At 42.4% G+C, this 14,888-nt stretch overlaps 2 protein-coding genes across 3 annotated transcripts; one reads left to right on the top strand and one right to left on the bottom strand.

Moving 5' to 3' along the window:
- Window positions 1–254: 254 nt before the first annotated feature.
- Window positions 255–3,495, bottom strand: DBI (diazepam binding inhibitor, acyl-CoA binding protein). The gene is made up of 4 exons (XM_071562276.1): window positions 3,385–3,495; window positions 3,156–3,273; window positions 1,307–1,369; window positions 255–553 (listed from the first exon to the last, which is right to left on the bottom strand). The coding sequence occupies exons 1-4, from the start codon at window positions 3,391–3,393 to the stop codon at window positions 480–482; spliced, it is 264 nt and encodes an 87-aa protein (XP_071418377.1). The 5' UTR covers window positions 3,394–3,495; the 3' UTR covers window positions 255–479.
- A 201-nt stretch (window positions 3,496–3,696) lies between these two features.
- Window positions 3,697–14,540, top strand: C8H2orf76 (chromosome 8 C2orf76 homolog). Of its 2 annotated transcripts, XM_071562273.1 has the most exons (7): window positions 3,697–3,742; window positions 4,000–4,177; window positions 5,709–5,861; window positions 7,602–7,652; window positions 11,153–11,190; window positions 11,321–11,402; window positions 14,347–14,540. In XM_071562273.1, exons 3-7 carry the CDS (start codon window positions 5,729–5,731, stop codon window positions 14,421–14,423), a joined length of 381 nt encoding a protein of 126 aa, XP_071418374.1. In that variant the 5' UTR covers window positions 3,697–3,742; window positions 4,000–4,177; window positions 5,709–5,728; the 3' UTR covers window positions 14,424–14,540. The 2 variants fall into 2 exon arrangements, with proteins under 2 accessions (XP_071418374.1, XP_071418375.1); XM_071562274.1 differs by lacking the exon at window positions 4,000–4,177 and having other exon boundaries at window positions 3,702–3,742.
- The last annotated feature ends 348 nt before the right edge of the window (window positions 14,541–14,888 follow it).

Genomic DNA, 14,888 nt, shown 5'->3' with positions numbered 1-14,888 from the left:
ACTATACACAGCATCAGAGCTGATCTCCTCCCCATAAGCTTTGTGGTGCTCCAGTTTCAGTGGGCTGCCCCTCATCTCCATGACAAAGGAGGCAACGCGGAGTGGTTTGGCCGAAATCTGCATTGTTCGAACAAGGACTACCGACCCCCTCTAGTGGCACAACGATGAGGAGGTTGGTTTGTGTTTGACGGCTGCAACACCGCAATTCAAGGATGAGCTCAGAATAACCGCTAAGGGATGACCAGCACAACACCTAAAGTACCAAATGCACTTTAATGAGTTCCAGATTTTGTTCCCAGAAGGAATTTATAACGTGTCAGTACATTAATAGGCAGGTATATAACTTCCCCTGAAATACAGGCATGAGGAGAACCGACTATAACACACTAGGCATTTAAGATTACTCTTGGAGACCAGTTTTCCACAGTATTAGAAATAAGGCATGTTTTAGGCGTGCATGGGACTGCTTTATCCAGTCCTCAGATGCCATATTTGGCCTTTAGTTCTTCCACTTTTGCTATGTAAGCTTTCATTGCATCTTCTTTGGACATTCCTGAAGGACAGAACATAGGAAGCAGTCAGAGATCCTTTACAGATTAAGATGCCTTTTACAAGTCACAATTCCTTGCTATAGCCTGCAGCCACCAGACACCAAAGGAGTCAGGAAGGTCAGTTGGCTGTGAATCCACTACTAAAGTTTTACACAAATATGTTCATCAGTCATGAGAAAACAGTGTCTCAAAGCCAAGTTGTTTTTGTACAGACAGCAACTAAACAGCATTACTAGTTCTATTAATGCCATTGACAACTATTGCAGGAAAGCTATTCAATCAGACTGCATTTAGATGTAGCACTGGCTCCTTAAAACTCCAGAAAAAAACCCCCATTGTCATCGCTTAGATCACTTGTTTGGTTTCTTGTTTAGAGTGAAGAGCTCAGCTATTTCTTCTAAAGCTTTCCTAACTGGAAGATGCATGACAAGCAGAGGGAGAGCTCAGTCTCAGGGATACTAGGCTGGGACCTGGAAAACAAACTTAGGTTTCTGCTGCTGTTACTGTTCTCCTTTATTTAATATGTTGGACCACAGGGCATTTTGCATCTTAATTCCCTTTCACACAGGCTGTACTTTTCATGATTACTTCTGCCTTGCAGAGGTAATCATAAGTGTATTATCATGGCATTCTGAACTTCTAGAACTCTTGCATTATATGGCAACACTATTCTGTTTCTTGCTGAACTACAAATGCTTTTCTGACTAGATTGCCAGTGGTATTTTTATTAGTTTTTTTTTTAAGGAGACACTTACCTTTCAATGCATTCCAGGCATCCCACTTTGCTTTACCTTTGAAGTCCAGCATACCAGGGCGCTCTGAGAGAGATGGGACAAACAGCAAAATTAGTTTGTGTGACCTGGATGTAGGTAACACACACCTGAAGGCTTTTCAGCTCTTAACTATGATAAAATACAATGGTTCCTCTTTGCAGCTGTTACTTACTAACCAGCAGCAGCATTTCAGCAGAAAAGCACCAACTGGTGTGATTCAGTTTTAGTGTGCTTTCTGAAGAGCCTGCTGTCACATGACAGTTATCCAATTAAAGAATACCAGCCCCTAATGTAAAGCAGAAATACCCTAAGGGCCATTACACGTACAGACATGAAAATAGAAACTAGTAGCACACTGCTTAGAACTCATTATCATCAAGCTAGGAGTGTGTTTCTAACCAATAGCCCTGCATTTGTTCTGTCATCTAGAGACATAACCTCAAAATTCTAACTCCCTTCACTGCAGGACATGGTGTGGCCAAGCAGAAAATGAACGACATGTATAAGGCTATTCTTCAAGTAAATTTCCCACTGTGGTTTTACTTCCTCTCTGTCTCCTTAAAGGCAATTCTTAGGAGTAACAAATGGAGCTGGACAGTAGCCACAGAATTACCCTTGTGCAGCTCACATGGCACAGTGACCTGCAGAACTACTTGGCAGCTTTACTTCTCTCCAACACAAACCCCATCAGTCACTCTTTCACAGGCTGCTTTTCTGGCCAACTCACGTTGGCTGCTGCTTCACAAGACTGCAGCCACTCACAGAAAAGATGGTATATTCACAGCTCTAGAGCACCACTTCCCTTCGTAAAGCATTACAAATGCTAAGGGTCCAGCCACACCAACAAGATCCCATCTTAAACCCAAAGTCAGTTCTTTTCTCCCTCCACGCTGCCCACCTTAGGAGAGACTGCAATTACCATTTCCTGTACACTTCACTGCCAGCGTTTAATTCAATAGACACCAAATAAACTTCACCAGCCACTATGTTAGGAGGTCAGCACTCAAACCAAATGACCTTTTTCCTTTCTAATTCTAGCTACTCCAGTGCTACACAAGGTCAGTAGAGACAGGCTTCACTCTGAATGCTACATGGAGGGCTGAGCTGTCAGTGGCAGAAATGTAGCAAGAGAAGTAGCAGAGACATTTTGCATAGTGTACCTGCAGACATATTTTTGCCACAGTCTTTCTAAAATGTGATATTTAATTGCAGTTTCTATAAAAGTTTTTTCGAGTTCTCTGGTTTTGCTTTACAATACTATTTTTAGCAGCCGGTCCAGCCTAAATAACCTGTGCGTGTCATCCCTCTCGTACTGCAGTTCCACACTTCTCTAGTTTGCTTTGCTCTTTACACCTATTTAACCCGAGAAGTGTTTGCATTAAAGCAGCACCCCTCGACCTGGGCAGCTACTCACTGAGAGAGGTCTGCGAAAATCCCAGTATTTGCACCGGGCTAACACAAAGGAACCCCATGCCCGCGCTGCACGACCCGGACGGCTGCAACCAGGTTAATCTAAACCCAAGGGATTGCACAAACCCTTATCGGGCCGCGCTGTGCCCTCCTGCCCGTACAACCCGCGCCAAGTCGGCCCTGAATCACAGAATCACAGACTATTCTGAGTTGGAAGGGACCCACAAGGATCATCGAGTCCAACCCTCAAGTCAAGGGCCCACACAGGGGATTGAACCCATGACCTTGGCATTATTACAACCAAGTTTTAACCAACTGAGCTAATCTCAGGGTCACTTTCTCTGAGCTGCGGGATTGCGGGAAGCGCAGCGGGGGAGAGGCTCTGCCGCCAGCGCCGCCGTGGGGCTGAGGCGGCACCTACCCGTGTTCACGTCGCCCACCGTGGCCTGTTTGTAGTGGCTGTAAATGTCGAGCATCTCCTGGTCCGTGGGCTGCGACTTGAGCTGCTTCACCTCCTCGGCGGCCTTCTGGAACGCGGCCTGGGGATGGGGGGGACAGGCGGCAGTGTGTGACGGGGGAAGAGTCCGCGGCTACCCCCCGGCGCCCCCTGGGTCCCCGCAGCCCCCGGTGCCCCCCGACCCGACCCGTACCTCGGTCATCGCGACAGCTCCTCCACAGTCCCGTCCCGGCTCCGCCGCTTCTGCCGAACCGCCCCCGCCGCGCGCCGCCTCACTCCTCGCCAGACCCGCCGCCGGCCAATCGCCGCGACGCGCGCGGCCCGCGGCCAATCGGCGCCCACCGGGAACGGGCACGCGCCGGGCAAAGGGCCAATGCGGAGGCGGCGCGGGGCCCGCCCATTCATTGGTGCCCCTCTGGGGGCGGGGCAAGAAGAAGGCGGGCCCGGGGAGAGGAACAGCCAATCCCACGTTGCGCTGTGTGTCGCCGAAGGGACGTGATTGGTGGGACGGGGCGGGGCGCGGCGGAACCCGGAAGTGCCGGCAGGGAGCGGTAACGGATCTGGAGGGGCGGGCGGCGGGTGAGGGACTCGGGGATGCCCCGCTCGGCCGGGCCCCGGTGCTGCTGCGGGCCCGCGGGAGGTTCCTCCCCACAACAATAGGGACCGACCACTAAACGCCCCCGACATGCCCTGTTGTCCTCGCGGAGGCGCGGAATAGTACCGGGTCCCAGCCCTACGTGCGATTGGTCTGAGTGGCAGATGCGAAAATCGACGATTTCTGATTGTGCTCCCAAACCTGTTCCTACAGGGCATTTCCCTGCTGCTCAGGAGAAAGGGAATTGAATGAGGTGCCCGTTACGGTGCCTTCCAGGTCTCCTGCCCAGGTGGAATAGCACCAAGAAAATACCCATCTTTGCTTTTGTGATGATCCACCCATAAGAAGAAGTGTGTTTACAGCTGGTTAATATAAATTTAGTTATTTTCAGGTGCAAACTATGCTTTTGTTTGTTTGTTTTGCATATTTGTATATCACAATTTATTTACAATGGAATTGAAGCTCTTGGAATTATTAATCAAGGGGATGAAATGGCTATTGCCTTGTGATGTGGAAGGTCTGTGTCCCCGTTCTGCACATAGCTCTTGAAGAAAATATTACCACTTTGCTTCGCCAGAATACAGTAGGATAACTACAGCAAAGGATGGGATGTGCCTGGATATGTGCATGGTGATGGGGCACTTAAATAACCCTCCCAAACGAAAAAAAAAGGTGAAAAAAATAAAGACACAGTAATAAGAACATAAAGCGATAAATAGGTGAGAGAATCCCTCGCAGGACTGGAGGTGGGGACTGAAATGGCCGCTCAGGGACAGGAGGTGCAGGGGTTGTGCTGTGCTACTGCACTGCTCGTTGGTTGCTGCTTCAGCCATGGTGGTTCACCATGTGACCAGGAAACAAGGTTGCTAACGCATATCCAGCATCAAAAATAAAGATTGTTGAGGTAGGAAATAGTGTGTTTATCTGTGGAGAGAAAGAACCCAACAGAACAACACGTGGGCTTGTTCGAAACGGAGTTTGGGTTGATGAAGCCTCTCTGTTGTAGGTTCTGCTCTCTGTTACAGTATATAGGCAGTAAATGCCTCCCTGACATCCCATCCCGTCAGATCTCGGAAGCTCAGCAGGGTCAGCCCCGGATTAGTACTTGGATGGGAGACCTCCTGGGAAATGCTGGGTGCTGTAGGTTCTAGTCCTGAGGACTTCACTGTCACCGTCCAAGCTCGCTCGGCTGTGGCAGATGAACCTCAGGATTTAAACGGTGGGGCCAGTTCTGTGCATGCTGTGCCTCACCTAAAATCCACTGCGCAGGCTGGAAGGGCACGTGGGGAGAGCCCTTCCCAAATCTTCGTTCACGAAGCCGAGCCACACACAGTATATAAGGGCTGTAGAGCCATTCTAGAGACCTCTATTATAAATGAAATCCTGTAATTATGTAGAAGTGTACCAGGAGAATTGTTTGCATGTGTATGTGGGGCGTTCTTTCCACTTTCTCTAGGGAGGTGAAAACGAGCATTGTGTAACAGCTTAGGCATTTCTCAGGGTATTACACTCCCTGCAACATAAGTATGTTAAAAAGGTTTTGGTTTTGTTCATATTAGGACATTCTTCTAGAGCACAAAGTTACTTGCCCAGCAGACAAAGTCTTCAGTCACTTAAACCCCAAACAACAATAATTGCATTTACCCACAATTTATTTTTGCATGTTTAATGGGTAGTCTGGTGTGGCATCACACACATAGGTACAGACACTGGAGCATGTGATGTGCAGTAATGTACTGTTTGTTTTGAGGCTCAGTTATTGCTTCCGTAGGAGTAATGGAAGTACAACCCTGGAAGACACAATGCTATTGAATTTCTTGCCATGTTTTAATCTTTGCATGAGACCCAACCTGCGCCTTTGTATTCCAGCTGCGCCCATATGCAGAGGAAAGGCCATAATTCCTCCCTTTAATGTTTTCCAGGTGATTCAGAATTAATTCTCATGTCATCAGAGAGCTCAACCGTCACAGTGCGCCTCGTTCGCTCTTTTGAGCACCGGAATTTCAGGCCTGTGGTGTACCATGGAGTTCCCTTGGATCAGACAGTGAAGGAGTTCATTACTTTTGTGCGGAAGGGTAAGGGGTGCTTGTCTTGTTCATTCGTTTCCGTCCTGTGTGTTGCTGCCCCTGCACAAGGAAGTGGAGGGGAGCAAATGAATGGGAATTCTGTGGCTTTGGTAGAGATGCCAGGTTTGTGTTTACACCCCCTGTGTGCTTTTCTCCCTCAGATGAAAAGTCTGGAGTTAATAAGAGCCTCCATGGTCAGTGTGTCATGCCTAAATTTGGATAGACTGCTCCCCCTACCCAAACAGCCCTGTTTAATCCAAAAGAAACAAGGGCATTGTTGCATTTGGCTCAGTGCCTCAGGCTCCTTGCGTGGTGCTGTCAGGCAGGTATTCATAAATTAATAGTAATAAATTAATAAAATATAGAGAGCCTTTGATCCTGAGGAACTATACCAATATGTGGAATGTGGGAACACAAGTCTGTTTGCTATTTGTGAGAAGAGAGAATCTTGAAAAATTGTTTTTGACACTGTGAGGTCTTGCAGTGCGTGTTTATTTCCAAGTTTCTGTCTCCGTCTTGAGCTTTGTGGTGCAGATTTACTCATCTGTGGGCTTTCTGTTTCAGAAGCCTCGTTGAAAGTGACTGTGAATATAAATTTAATTGCTGCAGACCAGCCCACGCAGCGACTGAGCTTTAGTGTGTTACCCTTAATCTTGCAGGTGTATTACCACACACCTAAATGGAGACATTCAAAGGGTACAGAATGACATCATTTGCTGTTTTTACATGAAGTCATCCTAAACAAGTCTCTAACTGTTATAGATGATAACATTTGAGCAACTCCTAGGATTCATGGCTATTTTGTGTTTTTGGCAACTTTTATTACTCTAGACAGTGATAGGGATGGCAAGATCTTAGGATGCTTTTAGAAGACAATAAGCAATTTCAGAACATATGGTAAACCTGCTGCTATGAGGAAGAAAATAAAAAACAATACTAAGAAACTTGCTTTTGATGTGTGCAGTATTGCAACTCACTGTTACTTGAGAGTGAGCCAGTGTCGAGCCAGTGTCCTGAACAAGACTTTCTGGGCCCTCATTCCACAGAGGGATAGTGCAGTTCCTGGTCCAAAAGCCGTGTTCCTTGCTTTACTGTAATCTGTTTCGAAGGGGAAGTTTGAGATAAATGGTTAAACTACTGAAGAAATCGTGGTTTCAGCCACTTTGCTGCCAAGCATTCCACAGGTGGCTGGGCCTTCTGAGGCCCTGGTTGAGTTCCTGGATGTCACTGGGAACACTGGCACCAGGGAAGGTGTCATTGTTCTGGCAATTACTTATGGGCTGTGTCCTGTATGCAGCTAAAGAGTTAATTTTTGACAGTTTGGCTTCATTTTGTGGCTGGTTCTCATGGCTGCGTTTATTGAATGATTCAGTTATGAGTGACCATTGTCAGCTGCTTGTATAAAGTAGAGAGAGATGCTGTACAAACCATTACAAGGGTATTCCTGGCAGATTTCTGAAGGATCAGACTCCTGTGATTATAACCTAATTGCACTGACTCACTGTCCTCATAGGTTATTTTGTTCAGGGGCACTTCAGGCTCAAGTGAAGTTAATCACATGTTGAATAACTATAGAATGAGCCAAAGGTTGTGTTTCAGTATTTGATGCTCAAACAAGTCTTCTGTGTTGTGGATTTATTTGGAAGTAAAGGATGTCCAGGATGCATACACTGGACAATAATAGCAAATAAAATATTGGGAAAAAAATAAAGAGAACTTTGTTGTAACTTGGTGCTTTTATTTTAATAGATGTGTCTTCAAGGACAGGACTTCCTCCTCCTTTTAAAAATTACAAGTATGGTAGGTGTGGGTTTTTTTCTTGTTTTAGATACTGTAAAATGAACGCATAATATTTTATACTAGTGTTTATGCAATTTAAAAAGATAACTACTGTGGAATACTCATGCTAGTGCCAGTGTCTGCCTAGATTTGCAATTCTGTTAGCTCTTGTAGCTGGGATTATGCCACTGGGATCATGTCTGCAGAACTCGACCACTGTTTGAAGTTCCATATTAATCTTTGAATTAGGCTTTGTATACATTGTTTGCTGTTGGGTGCCAATGGTTTTTAGTGTTAACTTTTAATTACTCTTATAAGTGCCTTTTATCTCTGTCTTTGCTCTAACGAGCAGCTTGTGATCTCAAAACACTTCGAAACTGTAGTTCTCTATGTGCTTATGTACTTCACCATCTCTTTACTAATGGTGAAGTCAGAAAGGATGGTGAAACAGGAGCTGAAGGCAGTAAGTTGAAAATGCTGAAGGCTTCTGTACCTTAATAATTTATAGGATATAAGAGAAGCAGGGGAACTTATCTCAAAGAAGATATGAAAGCTCTTAAATACAAGCTGATGGAATGAAACAGCCTGGTGTGAAACTTAGGCAGACTTTATCCTCTAATTTAAAACTATGTGCATGTTTCCTTCTTGTGAATATTGGCATGGACATGTGCAATTCATCTGTTTGGTACAGAGTAAACTTTTAAAATAGACTAAATTACTTCCTTTCTTTGGTCAGTAACATACCCTTTCCTAAACTTGGCACTTCTGAAAGTTCCCTTGGAGTCTTGCTGCAAGTGATCCTCTGTGTCTCATGTTCTTGGAGTTGACAAACTCCTTCCTCTGTGGTGATTCAAATAATTGAATGAGAAACCTACTTAATGCATGCAAATGGTAATAAACTATTTTCCTATTTAAAAAAACCCTAAAGATTTAATTCTGTGCTTTTGGCGATGGTGAAGCAGATAGTGCAAAATGAAACTATAAAAAAAGTTAGGCAATAAGATTTGATGATATGCCCATGGCAAGGACTTGAATGTTACTGTTATTTTTAATGTGTTACTTAACATCTAGGTAATTCTAAGTTTGAACTGGGAGGTGCCCTTCATTCTATCAGTGGCTTTGGCCAGATGAGGGTCCTGTCTAGAACTGCTGCTATCAATTGTATTCCTGGTGTTGCCTATCCCTGCTGCTAGTTCTTCCACCACTTAGAGGTCAATTTAGTTTTTCCCAAGGCATAAGTTGTGGCTGAGCACCTGATTGTGCCATGTAGGACTGAGCATAACTTTAAAACCTGTTACACCTGTTAGTGGGGGCCTACTTTTACTGGGATGGTGCTAGCTGTGTGAAAATTTTCACACAGGAAAATCAAAGCCAAGTTCTTCACCTTCCCCTCAGGCTGTGAATCATTCATGTTCATGTTTTTGGCATCTCTACTGCTTCTTGTGTTTTTGTGAGGAAAAGGCAGTGAGATTCTTGCATGAATAGTGCTAGTAAGAGTCTGATTTTTATTTCTGCTTTGTTTGACAGTGCCAGAAATCTCAGTTTGACCTGACTGTCTCTCACCTTGCTTGTTTCAGCTTCCTTCTTTCCAGAATTCAGCAGCACTTTATTTTCTCAAGATCATATATAATGCCATCACGTTTTTCCTCTTGAATTAGTGCTCTAACTCACATCTCAAAGCTTATGTTTTTTATTTTCTCTTCATTTCTTTGAACGCACAATTCTTGCCCTTGATCTAGAACTCTTCTCAGTCAGTGTTCTTATCTTCCTACCCTGTCATTGCCTTCTTTTCACTGATGATGGCAGTAAATATAGTGCCATCTTGTCTTATAAACCATTTCTCTGTTTCTTTCTCCCATGAATGTGGAGCAATATGGTACATAGTTCACAGAACCAGACTTAGAAAATGATTTCTTACCCACTTTCATGAAAGATCTATTAACAGAAAAGACAGGATAAAAAATTGGCAATATGATGGAGTGGGACTAAATGGGGATGAAATAGCAAAGGCTGGTGAGAGGACATAAGGCTTTAGCTAGGACGAGGAGAGACTGTAGTTTCATCTCTGTAACAGGAGTTAGAGGAGCCATTTAATAGCTCAGATGAAGACACTGGATGCCAGTGGTGGAGTTATGAACGAGTAGAATTGAGGCAGCAGTTCAGGGAATGACTGGGCAAAGACTAGAGAAAAGGGGGTGTGGCAAAGTAGACGGCTTAAAACTAAAAGGCAGAGGCTGGGTTTATTTGCTGTGGTGGAAAGGTTTCATGATTGCAGTATATTTTTTCTGCAATTGCTTGGTCTTTTTGCAATGCTTCTATGCAAGATGGATGCTGGTAATTGCAATTTAATATCTGTCTTGCTTCTAATACCACAGTTATTACAACATGCCAAGACTGCATTTTCAGTGACTTCTGTCGTGGAAATACAGAGTATTTTTTGCCTTATGTAGTGTTCAAAATGGGCCAGGGTGATATGGAAGCAAACTTGTGAGTGAGAATGTGATCTCTGTTATTCTGGTCATCTGAATACTTGCTCTCCGTAGTTTATGAATTGGTTTAGCCTATATTTAACTTTGTTGCATTGGTCTCTTACCAGGCTATTTCAACACATAGTGTTTACTTAGTGCACAAAACCAAACTAGAACAGAAAATGAGCAGGCGAGCAGAACTGTTTTTTTGTCTTTGTTGGGAAGGGATTGATGTATTGCTCTGAATTTGAACAAACACAGCAGCTTCAGGGTTTGATTGTTACTTTTTTCAAGCAGTGCATGTCTTCAAGTGCTGACTTCCATTCCCTCTGGCTTTTTGCACTCATCCAGTTGCTTTAGTGACCACATTATTTCTTTCTCCCCTGTTGTTAAAGCCCTGTCCACATTGGCAGGAGAAAATTATACTTCCTTTTCTCTTTTCCTTTTTTTTTAATAGCATAATTTCCAAAAGTACTGCAATGCACAAACATATCAGAGATAAAAAATTATTGAAGAGGGTATAGCGTTAATAAGAGAAGAGCTTGTACATGTTAATGGAAAACGAACTTGCTTAACAAAATTTCTACTGTGGGTGCTTCATTCATGAGAAGGAAAATTTCAAGAATGATCTGAAGTGTTCAGGTTACTGTGTCTTAATCACTTGCTGTCTATCAGTTTAGCTGTAGTAGTTGACAGTGCATAAATGGTGTTGGACCTGCCCCAATTGCATGTGTAAAACCTGTTAAAACACTCTAAGTGGCATTTAAATGGATGTGTTTTGACTGGCCATTGGGATGGTCATTAGTTAGTTATTGTAATTCAGCCAGCAGACTGAAGCCCAATAGGATGTGGTGACTTAATGTTGCATTGACTGGTTTAAGGCTGTGGCTGCAGGGCTGGGAGATTAAGATGTTTTCTCCTCTTTCAGGTTGGATAAGCAAAATTGTTAATAACAAAAGATTTTGAAGCTTCCCCCTTTGTTTATCTTTTCCCAAGTGCAACTCTGTGTTATCTGCTTATTAAACCTTAGGAAAACACTGTATTTTCTTTCAGATACAATGAAGATTATTCACCAAGCACACAAATCTAAGGTAAGATTATTAGCTGTGTTCTTCCCCTTTTTCGTGCTTTGATGCAGGCAGATCTCTGCATTGTCAAACAAGACTGAGGCAGAGGCAATTAGTAAATTCTTACTTTGTATTCTGATTCTCTGATTTGTAGACTGGTGAACTTGTAGTAAGTTTGGAAGATGATGACAAACTGATTTTGAAAGAAGACAGTACGCTGAGAGCAGCTGGAGTAGGTAGGAGTACGTTTGTATTGACTGGAGATGCTGTTCCTTGTGGTTGCATTAAACTGATAACTGGCTGATTATGTTTGGATAGGCTGCTGAAAAGTAAATGCTATTCCTGATGCTCTTTACACGACTTGATAATTATTCAGGCAAGAATTATTCAAATCATTGGTCTGAGGGCAGTAGGTATCTGCACTCCTGGTGTTCAGAATGCAAATTGTGATTTTTGGAGGGTGCTTATAATTCTGCTGAGAGTAATTTTAAATGATTGACAGATAGGTTATTAGTACCGTGTCTGCTTAGTCTTATCAGTAACATTTAAACTGATGTTTTGGTTAGAAATGTAAGTAGTGGAACCAGCCTGGAATAATGAATAAGATTAGATTTGTTTAATGTGCAGCATACAGTGCCTGATAGTCAGATTGCTCAGGAAAGCTCGAGCAGGATCATTTAGAGAATGTGCTGAACATAGCAGAGAGTTGAAACTTGACCTGATTTCTCACATTTTGACAGGAGACTACATATAGGGCATGTCTTTTGGTAATAATGTAAAGAAATGTCTGTCATGATAAAATTGATGGTCCCTGGATGTCCTTTGGGCTTCTCACGAATGTGGCTGAATGACTTTGTAGCAGCAGGGTACTTAAGGGAGGAAGTTGCATTCCACCTTGATATGGACGTTTGCTCATTTGAATCCGATTTGCCTGGCTGGAACACCTCAGTGCCTGTGCTCCAAGTGCAGGGGCTTCGCAGAGGAAGCTCCCTCCTCTTCCCGATACACACTGATTGCACCCCAGCTACTTAATGGGATTTCTTTCTCATAAGTTTCTCGGTTCTTTTGTTTCCTGCCATTTACTTTGTGGTTTTTAGTGACTTGGGATGTCTCTTAAATGTTTGTCTCTGGGATGAACTGCCACTGGGCTCAGTATACCTTTCCTAAAGGTCTTTGGGTGTTGCTATAATATGAATCATAGTTACTGTCTGCCTGTTTTAATGAAACCAGGTCTTTTTATCTGGAGGGAAAAAAAAAGGAAAGGAGGATTACTGGCACTTAAGCCTTATAGATTTGTAATTTAGTTAGCACAAGAGTCATATAAGCATGATTTTTATCTACCTAAGGTGTAAGAGGCAATACAATTCAGGAGAGGGACTGGTGACAGTGCCAAATGTTGAATTAGAAACAACACTGTCAGAACTGCCTTCTTTCAAAAAGGTATTGATAAATATTTGTATATATTATCCCTCTTTGAAACTAGGTTTGTAGCTGTAACAGTGAAACAGTTGAATATTATCTCAAAAAAGTGTCAAAACATCAGACTAAATATTTTAGAGAAAGGAAATAGGAACAGACCAGCCTGTTCTGTGTCTCTGCACAAAGGGAGGGGTGGCTTATTCAGGGCAGAATATTATTTGAAACTGCTCTTGTTTTTTGTCTTTAGTGTGTAGAGGATATTTGTGATACAAGTGGAAAACCCTTTCTCTGGAAAATGCCATGTGCCATTATGCTATTTTGAATTTTTATATGTTCCAGCATATCTTGATGTGAAAATTAGCTCAGTTAGGAATGAAGTCTTTTTAGTAAAACCTTGAAGATTTTACTTTTCTTCTTCAACTACAAGTGGGGAAGAGTAAACCAAGGAAGTGAAGGATGATAGCATATGCAACTGGTCCTCATTTTGTACAGTTTCTTGAAATCAGTGAGGTGATTTGAAATCTCCTATTGAGATATTACATATTTCCAACATCTAGTCTGGACAGGATTTATCAGAATAAAACAGAGAATCGCTGTTAGGAAACCTGGGAAATTCTGAGACCTGCAGAACATTTTTTCTAAGCTGCAGTTGACTGCCCTTGGCACTATACAGGGTTGGGCTAGAGAGTTATAAATTATGAGGACATTAGATAAGTATCATCAGGAAAACCTCTGTGGTAGTGATTATTATTACAGTTATTATCTAGTCAGCAAAGTTAATGCTTGCCTTTTTTTTTAAAGCAGAGTGTATGTTAATAAAGTGTTCAGTATTCATTGCAAACAGTCTTGTCTGTTTTCTAGTTGAGATTCTAAAATTCCTTCTGTTTTTTTTTTTTTACAAGACAGGCAGACTTCATTAACTTAAGGTTTAATTTAAAAAATGAATGTGGAACCTATTGGCTCAGCACCTTAAAGAACTCCTTGTTTAATAATTGTGAAGGCTTTCCATCAGATTTGTCTCTGTTCTGAATTAGTAATGTTGCTGACTTATTGTTTTAGAAGAGGAAGTCCTTGACCTACTGGGTTGAAAGAATTGTGACTGCTCTGAACCTTTGTGGGTCCTTTAACTCTGCCATATCCCCTGTGAATAATTAGAGGTATTTGAAGGTATTGCTGGAGAAGCCAATTTGTGTCTTTCACTTTGCATATTGTTGAAGCCTCATGAATTAATCATCAGCAGGGCAAAAAATTAACTTCTTCAGACACTTATTTTGATGGGTCATGAGGGAGAATGTAAAGTGATCTGTAAAATATTCTACTGATCCTCTAAGTACTAAATTATTATACTTACAGGCTAATTTAATGGAAAAAAAGTTTCTTTTTCCCTTTCCTAATAGTAAAATTGATAAAAAAAAGAGTGTATCATGCTTTATTATTTTCCTGCAATTTGAAGGTGTTAGAAATGCAATCACTTAATTTGCTGAATGCTTATACAAACAATTCTGAAGACTAGTATGAAACCAATCTTGAAGGGTCTTGTGTACATATTTACCTCTATATATTCATGTTCTTGATGTTGTTGTTTGGGTTGTTTAACAAGGTTCACTGACACCTTTAATACTGGAATTTTTTTTGCAAAAATATGAGGAAGAAAAAACAGGTGTGTGGAGAGTTGTAATTGTCTCCTAACATTCTAAATAGCTGGCTGTTGGGTGGTTCATTTACTAGTGTGCTAAATATTTAATTTTTTATTTGTTCCAGCAAATGAGACGGAATTAGCATTCTTCTGTGGGGAAGATTACAGAAACTACAGAGCTAATCCTGTTTCCGCCTGGTGAAGATCCCAAGAGACTGTTTTGTTTTCCCATACCTGTTGTAAATTTCGCTTATTCTGCTTAATGAGATTTTTCTTCAAGATCAATAAATCCTAGAGGATTGCTTTGCAAACAGTGCAATTCCCTTCCCTTCCTCTTTTTATTGAAGGGAGAGTTGGTACCGTGCCTTGTTATCCTGGAAGAGGTCGTGACTGCATTGCTTTAGAGTTGCTTTTAATCAAAGGTGTAGTGGGCTGTCATACAGCTTTGCTAGTATTCTTGGACATCGTGGGGTTAATAAGGGTTCATCTTTTACTGTGATGTCCTTGAAGCCTTTCACCTTTTTTTTTTTTAACATGAAGAGCAATATTCAGAGAGGGTGCTGAAGTAAGATAAAATTTCTTCTGGGTTATAGCAGTGTAGCAGGGAAAGGTAGTTAAACTGGAACTCTGGGGTTGGTTTTTGGAGAAAAATACCACTTCAGAGGGA

The sequence above is a fragment of the Pithys albifrons genome, chromosome 8 (assembly GCF_047495875.1).
Source record: "Pithys albifrons albifrons isolate INPA30051 chromosome 8, PitAlb_v1, whole genome shotgun sequence".
Taxonomy (NCBI): domain Eukaryota; kingdom Metazoa; phylum Chordata; class Aves; order Passeriformes; family Thamnophilidae; genus Pithys; species Pithys albifrons.
Note: the sequence above shows the minus strand (reverse complement) of the source record. Positions and strands in the feature narration are given on the sequence as shown.

What these genes read in the sequence shown, in the direction of transcription:
- DBI (XM_071562276.1), bottom strand. An exon ending in GGTGGGCGACGTGAACACGG is followed by an intron (nt 1,370 to 3,155) that starts GTAGGTGCCGCC and finishes CATCTCTCTCAG; the next exon opens with AGCGCCCTGGTATGCTGGAC. An exon ending in TGCCTGGAATGCATTGAAAG is followed by an intron (nt 554 to 1,306) that starts GTAAGTGTCTCC and finishes TCTGTCCTTCAG; the next exon opens with GAATGTCCAAAGAAGATGCA.
- C8H2orf76 (XM_071562273.1), top strand. Translation starts at nt 5,729, where the DNA reads ATGTCATCAGAGAGCTCAACCGTCACAGTGCGCCTCGTTCGCTCTTTT. An exon ending in ACCAAGCACACAAATCTAAG is followed by an intron (nt 11,191 to 11,320) that starts GTAAGATTATTA and finishes TCTGATTTGTAG; the next exon opens with ACTGGTGAACTTGTAGTAAG. An exon ending in GCTGAGAGCAGCTGGAGTAG is followed by an intron (nt 11,403 to 14,346) that starts GTAGGAGTACGT and finishes TATTTGTTCCAG; the next exon opens with CAAATGAGACGGAATTAGCA.